Consider the following 21,212-nt stretch of genomic DNA (forward strand, 5'->3'; position numbering starts at 1 on the left):
TGTGGATGTTGAAATCTAACCAGAATATCATCATTATTGTATCACTGCCCAGCGCTGGTGAGATGAAGTGGATGCACAGAGCCCACACAACAGTTGAGGACAGTCTAGTTCAGGCTGAGGCTGTTCATCCTGCTGTTCATCTGGCAGGAGAGACCCGAGAATCTGCTGACTACAGAGCAGCTTCTTCCCGCAGGCTGCAAGACTCATCAACACCACCTCAACTCCCCCACATCGCCATCAGTGAAGGCTCAAACGTCTCACCTACGCCGGCTCTCCTGGCACAGTTATGTGACTGACAGAAAATTGATGAGCATCAATTAGTTCAAGAAAAACACTCCTCAAATTTCCCACTTCAATTGTTTTTTTTAGATTTATTGATGATTCTATATTTGAAATAATGATTCGTAGATGAGCTAATGTGAATTGTCAGAGATCAGGGCAGTATTTAGTCCTGGTTACTTTCATAAGCTGATGTTGTTCTGGCTTTTTGGATGAATCTGAGCTTTTGCCTTATTTTATGTGTATGAAGAAAAACACAACATGGTTCAGCATGATGGGGGTCTCTTTAGCCCTTCAGATTCAGATTCTCAAATGGTCAAAAATGACTCGGTGAGATAATTTTTTCATCTTTTCATTTAATTTCATATTCCAGCTACCCAAGCCTCCATAAGTGGGCCAAAAAATGACCCACATGCATTTCCTATAGACTCTCATGGGAACCTGGGAATATATTTACTCTGGACAACACATGCTATGTTAGAAGGATCACTCATTAGAAACATTATTTTACAGAGCAAGAATCTGAACTCTCTGACAGTCCTTGGTTAATATATTCAGTGTGATAATCCACAGTTTCTGTTCTGTGCACACATAGAGGCAGAACATATCATCTGTGTACTCGCTGGTATTTGCTCATTAGTAGAGCCGCCATCAAGAAAAAATAATTACTGTACACTGCAAGAGAACATTTTAACCTTTTCAGTGATAATAAGTGTTTTACTTTGATGTCCAGCAGCCCAGGATATCACTCTGACCTGGAGGGACACCGAGCAAAACCAGCGGTTCAGCTGTGAGCTCCGTGTTAAAACCAAAGAAGGACACAACAGCTCTGGTTGCAGAGTTTGTCCCCAACATGGACAACTAATTAAAAAGATAAGATTTTTGTGTGGTGCTGTGTAGCTTTTCTGAGGTGGCACTGGTTGCTGACGACAATAGGGCTTTTGACAGGGAGAACACGGCCAACATGTCGCCATCTTTGGCTGTTGGCCAGTTTCGCATGTCTCTGTGAGTCTCTCATTGTGACTTGTCAGGGTTTCCCCTCAAAGCTTTTCTGATGCAGCTTTGTGGAATCTATGTGAAGCATCTTTGTCGTGGCTGAAATGCCGATGGCAGAGTTCTTGTATTCTTCACTGGCATCTTGTCAAGTCAAAACCAAAATGGCACTTTTGTTTTTAGGTAGGAGATCAATTATTATCCAAACAAAAGAATTATACAGTTTCTTGGAGGGGCTGAATGAGCAAATAGATCACAGAGGAGGCTTTTATAGCTGTTGCATAATGGAGTCATCGCCGTAGGTCACCCATTTTATCTTATTTATAGAGCTTTTTTTCCACCTTGGTTCTTGGTTCTGATTAAAGTAATGAGTGTGCTTTGCACAGATAAATGATGGCCATTTGCAGCGTTTTATTACAACCATTAGCGAAAAGAGATTTCATAAGTAAAAGCAGATGGCCTCACTTTGTTGGTAAACATTCAACTATTATTTATTCCAAGCCTGAGAAAGATACTGTTCAAAAATAAAAATTTGATCAGGTTTGCATCAGCAACACAATGTGCTAATATTTTAACACATAGTGCCCAAACTACAAACATTTCAAAGCACATGGACCCTTGCTAACATGTGGCTCAGAGTTGATAAAGTTAGAAGAGAGGTAACCAAAGTAACAATAAAATATCAAAGAGGGCACTGATTTGTGGAGATGTCCTAAAAAAAGCCAGAAAACTACAAAACAAAACAACTGGGAAGGTTGAGGAACACAAGTGCTGCGGATGAGGGGAAAATGATTTGAAAGGTTAAGAAAAACCTTTGCACAGTAAGTCAAGAATGTACTCCATGACGTAGGAAGATATTTCTCCTTGTCAGTGATCAAGGTAAAACTTGAAGTGTCTCTCAAGAGTCTCAAGACACGACTATCATCTCAGGGCATTCACGATGTAATGCAAAGCCTCAAAAACTGAAAGGCCAGGTGGCAGTTCACTAAAACATTACTCGTGTTCATTTTGATCTTTCTGTGTGCTCAGTTTCAGTCCGATCTGTCAACCTCATAATCCGGCAGGTCATTTATCAGTGAGTGAAAAGGTGAAATATCCTCCACTGGCCAAGTCAGCCAGGCAGGTTGCTTTGATTGTAATAATAATGGTCCATCTATTTGTAGTAGTGTTTGTAAGAAGAACAGTAATGATAGCAGCATGTCATGTTGCCTGAGAGAGAAAGTGGATCAGCAGTAAACTCACGTTTGCCTTGATAGAAATGCATCTTGACATTTGTATCATCAACAGCCTTGCCCTCATTATACAGTAAGTCCCTGAAGAGACACTGGTATAATAAAGCAGGCAGCCAAATGCTTTGGAGAACAGAATTTGCACATAGAAGTTCACACAGGAGTTTTTTCCATCTGACCTTAGGGCTTGGAAAAGTTCTTATTACTGGCTGAGAACTTGCAGAGTTTTTTTATATATATATATTTCCAAGCTTTGATCAAGCATCTCCTGCCAAAATCGTCTATTATCTGTTCTTTTTTGAAGTTTCATTGTATTCACAGCTTGCCTCAGTACGGAGTAATAATGCAAGCTTTTGTTTCCTTGTAGGACGGGTAAAAAAATGAAAGCTCCCATTCCTCTTCTGATCCTGCTTCATGCCGTTGTGGTCCATTGCCTGAAAGTGGTGTCAAAGAGAGGCTCAGGTAAGTTTTGTCTTTTAAGTGCAACTACAATAACTTTGGTTTCAATCACAGACTGAAATTCTGAAAGTGAAGGAAAAGGATAAGCAAATTACTATTGTACTCACAGCATCCAGAATTATCTGCAACTGCTACATTAATTGGTACAGACGTTTGATTCCCTGGAACCTGCCAAGATTATAAGGCTGTTTTCTGATTTGGCCCGGATACACGAATCATTTCATGTTAACAGCAGAGGGATCACATGGCCTTTTGAAGCCGCCAATCTGTTAAGATGAGAAACAGAACTGTCTTTTAAAGGCTTGATTTTCCACCAGAAATCGGAAATTAATTTTTAAATCCATAATTGTTAAAGATGAGAAAAAGGCTGTTTGCAACATAAAAAAATAAGTGTCTACAAACTATTATCCGACACATACAGTGGTCATTATATGATTATTTCTTTTTATCAGTTCATGCCTGCGCTATCTACAGTTTTGTAGTAATTTATGGAGGAGGTGAACAAATCAAGATCGGCCCCCTAGGTATAAGGATGAACTGTAGGTGGGTGAGTGAGTGAACAGATGAATGGACAGATGAGTGAGTTACTTTTAGCCTTTGTGGTACTCTCTGTTTGCAGTCGAAGGCTAACACACGTGTCTGTGAGCTGAATAATCATTTCTGAATGAGTGTGGATATACGCCGGAAGAACGTCCACTCTGGCTAATATGGAACATACAGAAAACCATTTTACAGTCAGTTTTTTCACTATCCAGAGGCTGCTTGCGTCTGAGTTTTTACCCATGTATTTTAGACACAGGTGCAGGAATGGCCCAAGGCTCATCAAAGGGTTTTCTGCTTTTCCAGCAGAAGTCCCCATGGGCTATCTCCTTGGATGCTTTACGAGCAATTGCCTAGAGCAAGGATTTGAAATGTGACCACTGATAAATGAACACTCCATCCGAGCCAGACCCCTGTCCTTTGTTCTTTTTCTTTCAGATTGTACAGCTTTATTAGGAACCGTGCTGGTTGAAAGTTAGAGCACCACTGTAAAAGGTATCCTCTGCAATGAAAACTAGTTTGAAATTGCTTTTGATTTTTATGGAATGGAAAACAGCATTTGGGGTGAGGAGAGTATCCTGGAATGGAAGCAGGTGCATTTTGAAAGAAACACTTTTCTGGTGTTTGGGTGCCTTTGTCTCTGAGACCAAACTGCAGTTTGTTTGATCATATATTTAATGGAGATTGGATAAAATCAGACTTATAGTCTCACATAAAACTGTAAATGTCGCTTCCAGTATGCCTTTTTATATGAACATTTATCACTGCTGGTGTTATGTGATGAGCAAAGCTCGGGCTGGATCACGCAGCTGTTCAGGTTTTTCTTGTAATGTTGTGCCTTTGTTAAACCACAGTCAAATACTTTGAAATTAATTTCATGTTCAGTTGTGGTTTTGTCTGGAGTAATATGTAGAGCCATTTGTTTGTTGAAAGAAATTCACTGTAGAATATCATGTCTGCCAGTTAACAGAAACTTAATGACCTGATTGACTCCCTGAGGGACAATGAATCCGCTATCTCCTTCCTTTCCCTTTCGCTGGGCTCACACTTAGACACACACAAATAAACACACTCAAACTCCAGAAACCCTGCATAGTGCTGCATATACCCTGCTATTATCTGTATATGATTAAATTCAAAACACTCCTCTTTGAGTAATGCTTTGTCTGCATTTATACTCAGGCTGGAACGGTGCAAAAACATACAATGCATATCGGCCATACTAATCCTCAGCATGCATATGTAGGAGAAGGTATCCATTTGTCCTTTGCTGTGGCTCCTCTTTGTTAGAATGCTGATATAGCCTGAATGGTTGGGCGAACAGAATAATTACATATATTTCTGCTTAATGCAGCACATCGAGTTAGATGTTAAAGTAAAACCCCATACTTGGATGCTCTTACATGGCTGTGTATTATCAGTCGATGGTGGGCAATCCACGATGTATAATTCATCCCAGGAGTTATTTGCTCTCTGAACTCCATGCCATTTGTTCGATGTGGGATGTTTTGTCGTTGTATTGAATTTTGTTTTACTGAGGGGTGTTGTCTGTGTTGAAGTTTGTTCCTTTTTTTAGTGCAAAATGATGAGTGTATGATGTGTCATGAACGAGTATAGCACAAAAGAAATGGTGCATAGCTTTGATCATCCTGGTCCCTGCAGGTGTTTTTTTTAATTGTTAGACAAATTAATGTTGTCGGTTATTTGTGGGCTGAATGCACATGACAGTTTCCAGGATTTGAAGATCAAAGATCAAAAACTGGGCTTTTCAGCTACTGAGAGGCGTAAACAGTTGACAGTGGGCTTCTTTCTGGAGGGCACTTCCACCATATAAGGGTGAAAATGTGCTCGAATCCAACGAGCATGTGGAGCAAAATTCTGAAACATTTTGAAGCCACTTATGTGAAGAAAAGTGATCAAACTCTATGATATGTGATCAAGCTCTAGCTTTGTTGGACAATTTCTGTCCGGCTTTATCTGTTATCCTTTATTCTTGGTCAGAAAGAGAGCAGCTCTCTGAAAATGGGCTGTGATGCTGTTATTGTCTTAAACACACAATAAGCTCCCTTGTTGGTCACATGTACCGTACTACAGAATAGCTGCTTGGTAGAGAGCCGTGTGAGAAATCCCTGCATGTGCCTGTTTGGTTACTTGGCAGTGAGCTGAATGGAGGAGAATCCTCTCTGTGCACCGCAGAGCTGCATTTATTTGAAATGAAATAGAAACTTGAGAGTTCACGTAAGGTCTCACTTTGGACTCTCGAAAGTAATAACTATGTATTTATTCTTTTTTCACCTCTGAGCATGGATTACAATCAGAGTGAGAAGGAGCTTTGGAGGGTACTGAGAATGACTTTTGGCAGACTTGAATACAGCATAAAATAAAAAGAACATGTACACGCATTGCAAAAACGGCCTAATTGGCTTAACATTACATAAATGCTTAAGTAGTTTTCTCAAACATTTCAACGGCGTGACCACTCGTCTGCATTATGCCTGAACTTTGCTAAGTCTTATCTCTGGCATTCAGATGGAGTCAATCAGTTACCTTTACTTCCCAGGCATCAGGAGTTTCTGTTATCCACTGTGATTTACTGTGGTGCTTCTTGCCTCGGAGCAGTTTTACAGCATGTCTATTGATGACGCAGACGCTGTCCTTAGGATTGGAACTGCTGTCGTATTGTCACAGTGACCGCAAGGCCAGCGTTTCATCTCCTGAATGAACTGGATTTCTTCCTGGAGAAAAGCTTCAAATGATATTCAGTGAATTTGCTCTCAGTCCTTGCTTGATTCATTTTAACACTCATTTGATTTGTAAGAAATCAGGAGAAATCTCTTTTTGTGTCCCTTTTCACCAAAGCAGTTACGGCAGTTTCTGAAAAGGAGTTATTTTTTATTGTTCTTGGCTGATTTGCAATTAGGCAAACTTGGGACAGTGTTGCTGTCAGCTGCTGACCACGAGACACTGTAGGGACAATATCTCAATCTTTTCACAACAGCGCTGTCATTTTCAAACACAGCCACTAGCTGTTTGCCTCAGTATTTACACTTTCCTCTCTGCAGTACAGAAAAATTTCCATTATATGTTCACTGAAAGTTGCACCTTAAAAAACCTGTTAACGCATCCCCCTGGTGAACACAGATGATTCATGATCATATTCTGAGACATTGATTGAGACAAATTCTGCCTCTATCTTCCTCTCTGCTGTGTAGTCATCAGACCCCATTTCTTTGCCAGACATTGATGAGTCCCCAGACAAATGATGCTTACCTTTCCACAGTCTCCCAGTAATTCCAGCGATATATTACCCATAACGCTCACCCCTTGTGAACGCACCGTTCTGTTACTCATGCATATGTAAAAAGTGGGTCTGCGATGTGTGCTCCCATTTGGAAATGCAATACAGGAATCCGTCTCTGCTTCCAATTTCTATGAAGGGTGGTCCGAGGGCCCAGGATGTCACTCTGATGAAGAGTAGCTGTAAATAAAACACGCCACCACAACAAGACCTTGGATCCCATTATGGTGCAGCTGCTCATCATCCGTCTCTCCATGTGTATTTATCTCCAGCGTCTGCTGCGGGCTCGCAGCATATATTTTTCTTTCTCTTCGCTGATTTTCCTCTGTTCTTACAGGAGGGAGAATCAAGGTCATCCTGACAGTCAATTAAATTTACAGTCGTCACACCCATCACAAAGCTCAACTCTGGGAGGACGTCAACATTAATATGTCAGTGATCGGATAGAACCTTCCCCCCACATTAATGGGGCTACTCACAGTTTGGCCAATAACGAGGCTGCTCTTAATTGCACCAGACAGTGATTCCTAACAGGGGACGTCAGCGCATAGCATAAATTCAATTATAGCAAGCCACTTGACTTTGTAATTGATATTAAAGGACTTTGAATATGGCAGGAAGCTGTCAACGAGAACTTGGAGGGTTGAGAGGGAGCACAGAGGCAGTGACCTCTTCTAGTCCTCCGGTTTGTTAAAAAAAATTGCACTAAAACTGAAATAAGCTTACCATCAGATCTATATGCTCATGGTTGAGCTTTCCTGTGATAATAGTTAGTGTGACTGACCGCTATCACTGAACCTGACCAAAGCACATCCAGGTGAGATTGAAAACTGAAAGCTGAAATTCAAGAGCTCTCCATTTCACACACACTTGCATCAGGGTCACACACCCATGCATACCCGTGGTTCATCTTTCCCAAGTCGATACCGCATGCCTGCCACAAATGTTGAATGATTGCCTCTACTGCTCCGTGGGGGAGATTGATCACACACATGATATTAGAAATGTAATGGTCTCCCATATGGAGTTGTTTTCTCTCTCGTTGCTCAGGGAGAGCGCACAAAGCCACTCAACAAGCTTGCCAGGTCCAGCCTCTTGACAACAAGGGTTACTATGGATATGTGTCGTGGGTTTGGATGACAATCTATCATCTGATGTACGAGCAGGTCAGGAAACAGTCCGTCTGTGGCCCGTTTCCTGACCTGTAATAATGTTACAACACCACTGCAATCTAGAAAAAGGCGCCATGAAGGACTGCAGTGAGCTACAGCTCTGTGAAGATGAGGCATGTAGCTGCAGCTGGAGGTGTTAAAAACTCACTGCAGGCCGCTGCTCAGGGCTTCTGTCTGGATGTGTGTGAGAAACGGGGTGAGGCCTCTGGGATGATTGGATTTAGGTTTAGGGGTTGGATTGTGGGTAGAGCTAATAGGGTCAGACGCCTGTCAATCAATCACATATGATCAATGACAACCTTTCTGTTTAGGCTTTCTGTGTTCTTAATGAAACCCATTTCATTTAATTTTATTTAATTTTTAAGGCTAATCTGTCATGAAGGTTGCTTTCGTAAGTTCCATCTCGAATGAGGGTGGGACCTTAATGAAAGTGTAATATTTTAAATACATAATTAATCATGCATTTTTAAATTTACTTTAATTTTAAAAACCATAAGTGTAACAGAAAAACAGGTACTTATACTGCCATGTTATATTATTAATTAATATTAAACATTTGGAGGATTTTTTTTTTTTTTTTTTTTTTGGAAAAGGCAACAGAAGGTTTATTTTTCATTTCCAACTATCATTACAAAGTCATCTTGTGTCGTTCTGGGTTGCAAAGATGAAATAAGAGTGTAAAACCCTGCTGAGAAGGAAAGAATTGGGAGAATGTCGTTATTTTTTTTAGTGTGGAGCTCGGCCTCTGTTGGTTCTGATTTCAGACAAAAGAGAAATGAGGAAAGCTTCGAACAGTGAAATGATTCTGTCTCTGATCTGTTAAAATGTCTCTCGCTATTAATTATTTTTCACTTTATTGCGAACTCTTTTGTCCCTGTCAGACTCTGTTTCTGTCAGTCATCTGATTGGTCGGTTGTCGTGCAGTTGAGGGCTTTGATCAGATCCTCTGAAGTTAACCCTCTCAGGATCTGGTCAGCTGTGCAGCAGGTTACCATGGTGATCTAGCCTCATTTGCAGTGAGAGTTCTTTGCTATCATAAACCGTTTATTATTACAATTAAACCCTGAGCTCAGCCGCTCTGTGTGTTATTCCTGTAATTTTTTGCAAGATGAATATAAAATGTTGTCACTTATGAAGTCACAATGAAAAAACTTTTTTACTCCTGCTTTCTACTACTTTCTTCTACCATATTTGTTCCCTTAAAACTACCTCATTTAATTTGTAGCATAGCTCTGATTTTTCTTTTTCCCCCCAAAGTAAGTAATGATCCCCAAAGTGACAACAGTAGTTGTTGTGATTAAAACAGTTCTGGTTTATTGCCACCTTTATTTGTTGTGCTTGCCTCTACCTATTCAGTGGGGTCATAGAGCATTAACTGCAAAATATTGCATGATCTCCACTTTAATATTTCTCCCTGAAAGATAATGCTTTCATTTCTGACCGTTAGCAAAATTATGCCCACTTTAACAGCTGGGGACTCTGGTACCAATTTGAGAGATTATGTGTGTGGATGATAATGAGCTTTAGTCCAAAAGAGGATTTAAACATGGAGAAGGCTGGCCACATGCTTAATTTAAGAAAATCTGGCTCTCAGGTTTAAGGAAGAGGACTTTAAGAGAGATAAAATTCCTCAAAGGAAAAAAAAAAAAAAAGAAAGAGAAACACTGAAAATGAAAAGTAAATAAGTAACGTTTATAAGAAGGTTAGGGCAGTTTGGACATTAACAGCAATGGTCCCGGAAATTATTTCAATTCCCCTTGACTGCACAGCTCCCACAAAGCTGAGCCACAGGGGGAAATGAAGCTGTAGTCTCTCAGTCCTATGCAAACTGCCTGGAGGCGGCAACGGGACTTCACCCAAAAATATCACACATTTTAACCTGGGGCTGCACTACATGATTAATCTACGTGGGTACTCCCTCTTCTGCTGCAGTGCTCTTACACCCGTGTATCTGCCAATCTAGCAGTCTTTACACAGTCTTTGTGTATTTATCTTATATATATATAATTCCTTAATGCTGTCACAATTGAGATTACAGCATGCTCTTTTTTTTGCTCCCCCTCAAAATCTTTCATGCCTGTAATGCTGCAGTCGCTCATGATCTGTCTGCCACTTTGCTCTGTCACCTTGACTGTCTTTATGTCTCACCTAGCATTTCTCTCTCAACCTCCTGTGAATAAGAAGTGATGGATATTGCCGCCATTGATTGCCGACTTTCCCCCGCAGGCCAGACAGGATCACTGGGGAGCTGAATAGATGTCTCAGAATAATTAAAAAAATACACTGACGTCTAATCCCATAATCATCATCAGATTTTAACTGGTTTAGCCCAGGAGGCTCTTTAGCCAAAGTCCAAAGTCCCATTTTTCTTCTTGTAACCATCTATGATTTGTGTTTATAGACAATTCTATGCTTGTACTTTAAATTAAACACCTGCAGTATCTGTTTGACTGGAGAAATGTTGGGCTATATAACATGATAAAAGGTCTGCCTTGAGAAGTGAGAGCTGACCCTCTTCTTGTTAAAAAGCCAACTATTGAGTTTTTTCCCCCCCCAATTATTTGTGGAAATCAGACAAACTTGTAATTTGATTTCCACTTGTCTTAGTCTTTGCAATCTCAGAGACATTCATTTCTTTTTGTCTGGCGTTGTGACTCTTAGATTACATTGGTTTTCTATTGATTGTAGCAGTAACTTTGTTTTGTGCTGATGCAATTCAGTTACCCTTGATTTCTGAGGTGAGGTTCATCGATTTGCATGGCGACATTGTCTTTTGTCATTTTCCAACTTTGTCAGCCTCTGTAATTAGCCTCAGACTTCACCTTCTGATTTTCACAGTTCGTGGTAACTTAAATTAACAAGGAAAACCAAACAAAGGAGCGGCTCCTTTCTGGATGATATTTTTTCTGGTAAAAACTCATAAAGATGCCAGTATAGCCAACCTTTTCCCTCCCTCCTATGAAGAAAATAACTTTGTTAGCCATCTGTGTGTGACATTATGAATTGTATATCTAAAGACTTACAGCTTTACAGAAATCATTTCCCATGATTGATGCTTTGGCAAAATAAATGAGATTTTCATCTTTTCCCTCGTTTAAACAATACTTTCGTTGCTGTAACAGAATATATATTAGATTGGGGAGAATAATAGGGTTAGGGTTAAGGTGATGTTGTGACAAATGAGTAGATTAAAGGAAAGATTTATCATGCAAGGACTATGGCTTACTTGTGTACTTAATCATACACCAAACGGGAATATTGATAATATTGATGTTAAGCAACTGTTCAATACAGCAATGAGATTGTTTTTCCACAAATTGAAAGTTAGTGAATGGCATTACCCTGAGTAGGAACCTTTATTATGTAATTCAAAGATCTGAACCAAAATTGTCTTTGCTGGAAATATCCTCAGAGACATTCAGTTTGTCGGTTCCTTCTGCTTGCTGAAGAACCCTGGAGAAGAGATGAACACTTTATCCTTTCTCGCCTTTTTCATGCTATTACTCACAGAACATCTACGTTTTCGATAACTTCATTTCATTAGCATTATTTTTGGATTGATCTTCTGAATAAGAAACATTTGCATGTTGTTTGAAAGTGTCCATCATCATGTCAGGGTTTGTGTTTACAGAACGCAAAAGGCAATAAGTAAAAGTTAGTAAGATATATTTATATATATATATAAAAAAAATACAAATGTTAACGTCTGTCACGTGTCAGCATGTAAGCCAAAGAAAAAGGTTATCGAGGGGAAACTGTAGGATGGAGTGACAGATTTGACCCTGAAAATCAGCTATTGTCTTAAAAAAGACTGCACTTCAAAAAGCCGCTTGATGGGAAATTTGTGGCCTTTTCCTGCCTTCAGTGTCACTGCTGTGAAAGAAACTGCATGAATTGCGATTTTTAATTAGCCTACCCTGCGCAATGAGCCTTTGGTCACTTGAGAGGTGACGTTTTGTGAATGCAGGAAGTCCCCCAACAACGTAGCATTTGATGAGGCTGTCAAGTTCTCTTGCGACAGCCAGGCACTCAGCGTGTGGCCTCTTTCAATGCGCCTTTATAAGAAAGTTTGAACACATCCTCTCTTACTGTGTTCATTCCCTGTCGCCACGTCAATTACAGCTGAAAACAAAAAACACTACTCTCTTGTTCTCTTTGTATATTTTCGTTCCTTTAGTTTCTTCTTTTTTCCCCTCCTTTCTGTTTTTAGCCAAACTGGGATTGGTCGAAGCACAATCAACCTATTTCTGCAACAAGCTGAGGCACAGTGAATCCTTACAGGTTTCAAGGGAGTCTAGCCAAGTTTGGGGCTTTTCCCTCTTTTGTGCGAGGGAGAAAGGATGTAAACTCACTTGCTGAGGAGTGTGCCTTTGTTGGTTGCAGGAGACTGACGCACTGCAGGAATTTTGGAAACAAACCAGGTTGCCTCTATTCTCCAGGCCTTGGCTCCTTCTTTTGCCAGTGTTCTTTACTCTAAAGATACAAGCAGGTGCCATTGAAATTCAACTGTGTACCATTTTTATTGTAATTAGCAGGGAATTACCTGGAACTCCCCACTCACAGGAAACTATGTAATCCAGAGCTAAAACTGCTATTGTTTCAGGAAATAAATGCTTTTTAATTAAGATTCACCAAATTTAGATTTTAAAAAATCCACTTGACTTAACTCAGCTGTTCCCTGTCAGCCTGCCTGTAATTTAATTTTTCTGCGAAGTTCCGTCGCATATTTCCCAATCATGTTTATTGCTTGTGTTTGATGCGTGCATGGTTGAAATATTTAAGGCCGCTTATTTACAATCCTCCTGGGGCCCAAGAAATGGTAGAAGGTGGCAGTTGATTTCCCTGCAGTGCAATGATCAATAAATTCTACATATTAATTAAGTTCTACTGTCATCTCCAAGGCTTTTCCCAGGGATAAACCTCCTTCCCGGTCTCCAATCAGCCAATCACTGCACTGCCAAAGCTCCCCTGCATCCATGATGCAAACGTAGAGAGGAGCTCCATCAAGACTGTTTTTCCATGAGGGTAAAAGGAGGCATCATCATATGTAATTTACAAGAAGTGTTTTCCAATTATTTCCTTATATATGGCATATAACGGCAGCTCAGTAAATGTGAAAAGTTCTCTGCTGTGGATCAAACAGCCATGAAATGCTTTTATGGCCCCGGTGGCCTTCGAAAACTATTAGATTCTATTAACATGTGAAACATAAATAAAAGCGCTGGAGAACACGGCAGATTTTGGTCCTGGGGACACACACAATTTGCTCGTAATCTTTTTTTTTTTTTTTTTTTTTTCCCAAGCTAATAAGAGAAGAGACATGTAAAAAAGCTGTTTGTCGTTTTTAGCAGGACCCTCTTAAGTCAGAACAACAGCGAATTTCTGGTTGGAGGCTGTAGATTTTGTTTTCAGTAAAGAGTCTGTGACATCTGATGGGCTTCAAATCTCTATTAGCAACTTCTGCTAACTGAGTGGAAGTACAGATGTCAGTAACTCTGCAACTCTGACTCCTGCCAGTAGCCAAGTTTAACTGCGCCTTCAGCACAAGCTTGCATAGTCTCACTCTCCAAATCTAGTTCAGAAATTCAACCTTTGCCGAAACTCTGCAAGCGATCTTGCCAGAGAGTAATTAAGCTGTTTCTGCACAGTTCAGCCTTTCATGGAAGTTTACCTCTGTATATCATCTGACATCAGAAACACTTAAAATAAATGGCTGTATAAAAATGCAATGTTCAGACAGCCAATTAAGTGTGATTCTTGAAGTGTTAGCCCATGAGCGTTTGTAATGAGGCCCACAGTTTAACTGAAGTCTACTAGCTGCTGCTTGACAAAGAAGTTTTATTTTTATTTTTCTTTCACATGCATCTTAATGACGGGTGGATATGGTATCGTTTCCTGACGACAAATCTGATGATGGAAAAGACAGATCTATGGGAACAGCTTGATGAATGATTAATACCCCTTTCACAGGGACGCTGACCTTACAGATTTCTCTGCACCTGCAAAGACAATTAATTAAAAGGGTCGATGGTGATTATTTCTAGGCAGTCTGCGACCTACAGCTTGTTTGCCTAGGTTTAATGAAAACACATCTGGACAAACAGCTGAGATGCATAACAAAGCAGTCAGCAGTATGTGGTGCTATGCTTTTCTGATTTTTGACACATCATCTGTCCCAGTTCCAGCCCTGATGCACTCCAGTTCAATCCAAATCCCATTCCACCACCTTCCATTGGCTCTGCATTGAAATTCAAATATGGTCTGATTATAGTGTTTAATGTGCATGCCACCCTCAGCGATGTTAAAAACGTGTGATATAGGCATGAAAAGGGCCTCCTTTCGCTGTTTGCAACGCTCTTTAAGGCTCTCTCTCTTGCTTTTTTTGTACCCCAAGTGCCTGGTCTTGAAAAACACAAGGACAGCTAAGGATTATGGTTCTGTGTGCATCTTTCTTTGCCTTTAATATGCAAATAGAAGATTAACTTTGAAAAGAAACTGTTTGGCACAGGAGTTATTTTACCAGGAGGTGATGTTCTATTCCCACCGTTCCCACTTTTATTTTTTTCTCCCTCCAAATATTTTTGCTCATTCTCAAAGTCAGACTTAACCATTTCAAGGGAAAACTGCCACCAGGAAGCTAAACAGTGCAATGAGGACAAACAGTCAGGTCGTGAAGTCTGATGTCTCACCCCTCAAAAAAAGCACAGTAATGTATTCTAGGGCCCATCCATAAAACCACTGTTACATCCAGGAAAAATATCTAAAAAAGGTTTTAGTAACATGACTCATCGTTATTAATTTATGTCAAAGACGTGTTGGTATTTAATTTGAATCACAAGGCAAAATTCTAATGATGACTTTGTATGGCTCAGGCACTTCAAACAAAATAAGAAAACTATATATCTGCAATTCATAGCACAAACCAAATGCTACCAAGTAAATGACTTTGGTATTACGCTGTCAGAAAACCATTTCAAATGTGCCATAGAAAGCAATTCCAGCATTTCTTTTGATCTCCAGTGCGGAGGGGAGGAGGAGGGATTAGGAAACATTTCATATCATGGGATTGTGATCCCAGCATTAGAGCTATACAATGCATATGCAATGTCAACATCTATAATTGAGTGATTTAAATGACCTAATTTCGTTGTGTGGGCTACCTATGCAGTTGCAGCTGCATCAGAACGTTTAACCATTTCAAAAACACGCTCAAGAGAAACTGACAGATCCAAGCGCTCATCTAGAGTGCCGTTTAGATGTTTTCAACCTCTTATAAGCGTGTTTGTGAAGTGACCCTAAACTCTGCTCACCCATGTGAACAGGAGACGAAGCGCACACCAGACACATAGATCAACGCTGACCAAGACAAAGTCTGCCAACTATTCATTTATTCCAAAACTGAGGAAATTTAATTCAGATTGAAAGTTCACCATGCTTATTCAATCAGCTTTCAAGATACATGCACCTCTTGTTGCTTGGATTATCGATTCTATTTCCACACACAAAGACGCAAACACAACCCTCTTGCATGTAGAGACAGTGAGGTGCCGATTATCCAATCAAAAGTCCATGCTGACCGTGTACAATTGATCAGAGTACATTTGCTTGGGGCTGACAACTCAGTGGGCATTCATGAATTCTCAGAGTGACTCAGAGGGGGGCTAAGGATTATTGAGTGAGGAATAAAAGAAATAAAGGTTTCTGCATACTGGAGTCACCAAATAATTGGATTAAACCAACAAAATAGCACACAGAACGTGTTGTCAGAACAACGTGGCACCCCAAACATTCACTGGGCACCCATTTTTAAAGCTAGTTGTGACAATATTATGCTCCTGCAAAGACCTTGAGTGATTTATTTATTTATTTATTTATTTAGTTAGTTCACCTTTAACATAAAAGTTCAATTGGCCAGTAGGTGGGCGTTTTTTCTCCACAGAGATTTTGTGGGCACATCCAGCCCTAATGACTTTAGCATAAAGGACGTCCTTGCCTTTCAGTCCATCAGTGAATCCAAATTTTTCCAGTCTATGTGCTGGACAAGCCAGTGAAATGGCTCCATTTGAAATGCTGTTTGACCTCTTTCAGCCCTACAGAATGGAGTCCGTGTGTGCCCGAACTGCCTAATTGGGTTGACAGCACAGTGTCTTGCCTCTTGCTAACATACATGACATCCAGCCCTTTGACAGAGTGGCCTGCCTACACAGTCCTCTAGCTGTCAAAGGTAGAAGCCCTTGAGTGAATGTTTCAACAAGCACCCAAAGTTGCCCCAACGCTGTTGGCTTCACAAAAGACTTTTGAAGTGTTTGCCATTTTATTGTTGCGCCTTAAACACTTACAGACAAACCAACAGTGGATGAAATGTGGTTCAGAGTTAATGAATAGATTTTAATGGACACTCTAAGAATGTGTTTGTTAATTTTCTGTCACTGTACGTGTGTGCGATTTTAATGAAGCTGAATGAATTGTGCATCAGGTTGCTGGTCCGTGCAGTGTGATTATGTCGAATATGTTCTCTGTTTAAACAAGGCTGTGTGGGAGGAGGGATAGTGGTGATGGAGGAAGGGCAAAAGGAGGCAGAGGTAGAGTAGAAAGTACATGAGGCTGGTCTTTATGAATTCATTTCCCTTCTCGTGTGTCAGGGAGACCTCGTCTGAACCCATTACAGTGGTAACAAGGTGACAGCGGGCAGTCTTGCTGCAGGTTCTGGCCTCCAGAGCTGTCTGGCTGCCCGTCTATGTTAATTATAGGAGAGAATGAATGTGTGGTATAGAGACAAAAACATTTTACCGGGTAACTTGAGTAAGGACCGGGTTTCCCTCTTTTCCTTCAGACGAGGTTGCAGCTTCAAGGTGGAGCTAAATAGACAGTGATTCATGCTGAGACCCTGATTCACAAAGATAAAATCACCCCACAGGCACCCAGCAGACCATAAATTATTGATACCATGTTATGTCTGTCATGGTGCATTTTTTTTAAGTTAAATGATTGACCACTTTCATCTTCTAAATCCATTTCTTCTGAGCGTAATTTTAAGGCCTGGCCACTTTGGGCCTCTAAAACAATGTATCCTGTCAACCTTTCTTGTGTTTCCAGATTGACAGAATGAAAATCTTTGTCAAATGGAAAGAATTTCTCCTTTCAGTCTCCTCTCTGCTGTGGCGTCATGTTTTCTGTGAGGGAAATAGCTCCAGCGGAGTTCACGGGAAAAGCGTTTTTAGTGCAAAGTAAGTGGGCGATCAGGAGATGTCATCAATTCCAATGCATGCCAGTTGCCACGGAAACAGAAGTAGAGAGGCTTTTCTCAAGGATCCTGTTAAACATTTAGAGTGTGCAGAGAGAAAGAGAGAGAGAGGGGGAGGCAGAAAAGATCGAGTACAAGAGATGCTTTGTGGACAATTGTCGATCTTTTCATCTGTATTTTTTTAATGTGGGGGAGATTTGCACAATTGCTTTTAACCAAAATGTTAATTTTCTATTAAAACAAGCCACACTGTTGGAGGTGCTGAATTTTAAAGCTCAGAAACCTCCAATTTATTTCACAGCGGAGTTGAATTTGTAAATTGGAGATGTGTGGTACTTTTCAATTGAATATGGATTTTAAAGGCGAATGATGTTAGTAGATAAATTATTTTAGGGAAAAGATTGATGACACATGTTCCTGCTTGGGAAGCCCACTCGTCTTAACAAACAAACAAAATACCAGCAGATATATTCTTATGTTTGCATGTGAGCACAAAGTGCAGACAGCCCTGGAATCGACCCCTCCAACCAGCTTGGACTTGAAATGTCCGAGTGACTGAAGCTCTGGCTGAGCTTGGCACAAAAGCACGGTAGTCGTGTAGGGCCTCTTGATCGAGGAGCTCTCCTCCAGTGCTAATCTCCCAGCAGACAGACCCTAAATGGGAAAGGGCTCTTTGCAGTAACGACGTGGGCTCAGCAGATAGGAGCTCTATGTAATTCCTGTTAATTACTGTCCAGGAGGTGATAAGACCTGGTTGGAGAGGCTAAGAGAAGAGATAAGGAGGATCAGGGATTCGCCTGAAGGATTTTCAGCCCCACGGACAAATACAGTCCAGTTGTCCAGAAATAAAGTTTCAAGCTGTAGTAGATGTTGCTTTTCCTTCACTATTGGTGACTTTTTGGACCCATTTACGAGTTGCTCTGAGAGTTGCTGGCTTGGCATGTTAAATTTGTGTGCCTTCTTTAAACCTGCTGCAGCAGATCGTTTCACTGGTGAAATCTGCCCCAAAATTATATTGGCATGCTTTCATTTATCTTTTCCTTTCAGTCTCTGACCTCAAGCAGCAGACACAGCTGACAAAAACAATCTGTAGCTGAAGGTTCATGCAAGTTATGCTGAGCTTTTAAACGTATGACATGGTCCTCATCTTCAGACTGTTTTTTGTTACCACGGAGATTAGCCACTCCATGCTCCTCGTGGATGGTCCAGGTCTGCTGATTTGACCATGTGGTCAAAATACTCCTCAAGGAGCTAATGTATAGCTGTAAGTGGTCCTTGAGTGTATATTGCTTTGTCGCTTTTCTAGATCAGGCGCAACCGGTTAAATTCAAAAGGAAAAAACAAAAAAAATGTACAATTGAGAAAATCAATTTACCTCTAATTGTGCGTTTAGAGTTTCTCGTGCCTCCCCCATTGCTATGAAATGCAAAAAGCACATCAAAACAAGCCTATGGAAACGCTCTCACTGTGCATTTGAGTAAGACCACTGATGCCACAGCAAATATTCAAAGCATGACTTGAGGGATATTCTTTTAAGAATAGTTCAAAGCAATTCACCAAAGAACATGAGCCTGTTGAGACCCAATTCATTTTGTTGCCACTTCCCAAGCCTCCATTATCATGCACCGGGGATGAATCCTACAAGCTGTCAGTCACCTCTGCTGTGCTGTGAAATCAGACCAAATCCCAGTTGCTGCTGTTTGTCTGGTTTTCACCGCAGACATTGCAGCATCTCTGCAGACCTCTGACCTGATAAAAGGCACAGCAGTTCACTTGTGCAGAGAAAATCACCAGTAATGGTTGATATAGTTGTATGAAAAATAGGAGGCTGATGAGAGAGGACACTTTGTGGTTCTTTGAAGGAAGTGAACCCTACATGGTAAACTGCAGTGGCTCCCTGCGGCTGAAAGTACAGGCATGTATGAGCTCATATTGGAGAAACGAGGTTAGATGTCTAAATGCATTACTGCAATAAAACCTGGGAGGTTGGGGGGGGGTACAGTGTATCTGAATACTGACCTTGTTAGTGTTCAGTTCCTGAATTGCTCTCTGGTGTGTGGGAACAGGAAAAAGGCGCACCGGTGGCCTGACAGGAAACTTTAATTTCTGACTTTTTTGTTTAATTCTCTTCTTTGTTCTGCTTATTAACAGCGCAGCAAATGAATTGTGTGTTCTTCGCTTGGCAGCTCATCATTAGCAGCTGAAATGTACTTTGTACTTGTAATACAGAACACCAAGATACTAATTACCTTTCAGTCACCAATGAAGCTCAGTTTTCCCCTCCCTGCTTTTCACTTAACAGTCACGGCGGCTGTAAAGAATCCGCTCCAGCCTGGCATTTGTGAAGCGTATACAAATCACGCATCATATGACAACCATTCATCAGTCTGATAAATGATTATCAAAGAGAGCTACTGAAAAATGCAAATTTCACTGCTTAGTGATCAAAGTGTACCTCACTCTTCGAGACTAGAAAACACTTAAAGTTTCTCACAAGTAAGAGTAAGTAGTTTTTGATTGCATGGAGGAAAGCAGATTTAAATACAGTAAAACTGCTCCAAAGGATTGCATAGATTCGATTCTCCAGCTGAAATAGATGTAAGTGCTCATGATTTTTGTCTTGTCTGTCTTAAATGGCTTCTAATTTCATCTTATATTGCAATTAAATTAGTCAAACGTGCCTAATGGACCTTTTATTGTTCCAGATATTAGACAACACAGAAAATTAGACATGATCCACTTGTCTTTTCTCATAATAAATGTCATCTGCTGCTTTCACAATTGTTTTGATTTTTACATGTATATATTTGACATTTAATTTTTGTTGTTATCTTTAAACAACCATTTATCATTCCAACAATACTTTTTATTTAACTGAGCAACTGAGAGCATGTGTTAGATTGTCTGTTTAGTTGTACAATTTATTTGCCACAAGGTCAAATATGGCTTGAAGTGCCTATTTACCACACATACTAATTTACAGTACAAGATTCATTGCATAATCTTAATCAATTGTAAACAAACTAAATTAAAGAAATAAAAAATAAAAAAAAAGCCAAATATACTACCAAAAAAAATTTTCCACACGCTTCATCGCCACATTGACACTGAAGCTGTTATTTTCAACCCTGCAGCAGCAAGCAAAGGAGTGGAAGAGAGGATAAGAAGGGAGAGGGGTGGTAGTGGGTGGGTCAGTGAGGAAGAGAGATTTAGGGCCATGTGAAGAAGCCGCTGTGATGTTCAAAAAAATATAGGGTGCATTCTGAGGGGAGAAAGGAGGGAGGGAGGATGGTTCATTCAGGTGTTTTTTTTTTTTTTTTCTCTTCTCTGATGAAGCCATTCTGGCTCCACATGAGCTTTCCACAGAGCAGATTGGTAAACAATCGGAGTAAAACTGACATGTACTCACTGAGGTATTTTAGGGTCTAGTGTGCGGGTTGTAAAATCCTAAATGGTATGGTTGTGTAGCGTTTTGTGTGTGTGTGTTCGTCATGCATATTTGTGCATTCATCTTTTATGATGTGAGCATTGGTGCAGGAAACAAAACCAGCTCCATAGTGAGGAATAACATCACAGATGCTCATAGCTGGCAAGAATATTCCATTTCACTCTCTTTACGCCTCTATGAATATTTCTGGTCATTCAGTATATTGTAACATAACAGTGTGTATCAATCTCAGCATGCTTCAAAAGTATTTGGGGTGCTGCAGGAAGTGGAAGGCTCACTCTTTGCGTTGATGCTTGACAAACCTTAGTTATATAATGTTTACTTCTATTTGGCTTATAATCTATTTTGTGAAACAAGCTCTCTATTCACAGCTGCAGCGATAAACTGTATTATTTGGTTGAACTGCACACAAGCGTGCATGTTGAATGAATATTTATTGATTCTTCTCCCCTTTCAAGGTCCTCAAGGCTCTCAAACTCCTAAAACCCTCATTCTGATATGACATATACAATGCTTTCACAAAAGGTGGCTGATCAAACTCTAGTTACTG

The 21,212-nt window shown here is 40.4% G+C and overlaps 1 protein-coding gene across 1 annotated transcript in view; it reads left to right on the forward strand.

Moving 5' to 3' along the window:
* Positions 1-21,212, forward strand: part of LOC115055063 (interleukin-1 receptor accessory protein-like 1) — a 232,127-nt gene that overhangs the window by 49,163 nt on the left and 161,752 nt on the right. The window contains exon 3 of the mRNA XM_029520504.1: positions 2,869-2,963. Coding sequence (XP_029376364.1) covers positions 2,882-2,963 — 82 coding nt within the window. The 5' untranslated portion in view covers positions 2,869-2,881. The remainder of the gene's footprint in view (positions 1-2,868; positions 2,964-21,212) is intronic.

Source organism: Echeneis naucrates, chromosome 2 (genome assembly GCF_900963305.1).
Source record: "Echeneis naucrates chromosome 2, fEcheNa1.1, whole genome shotgun sequence".
NCBI lineage: Eukaryota > Metazoa > Chordata > Actinopteri > Carangiformes > Echeneidae > Echeneis > Echeneis naucrates.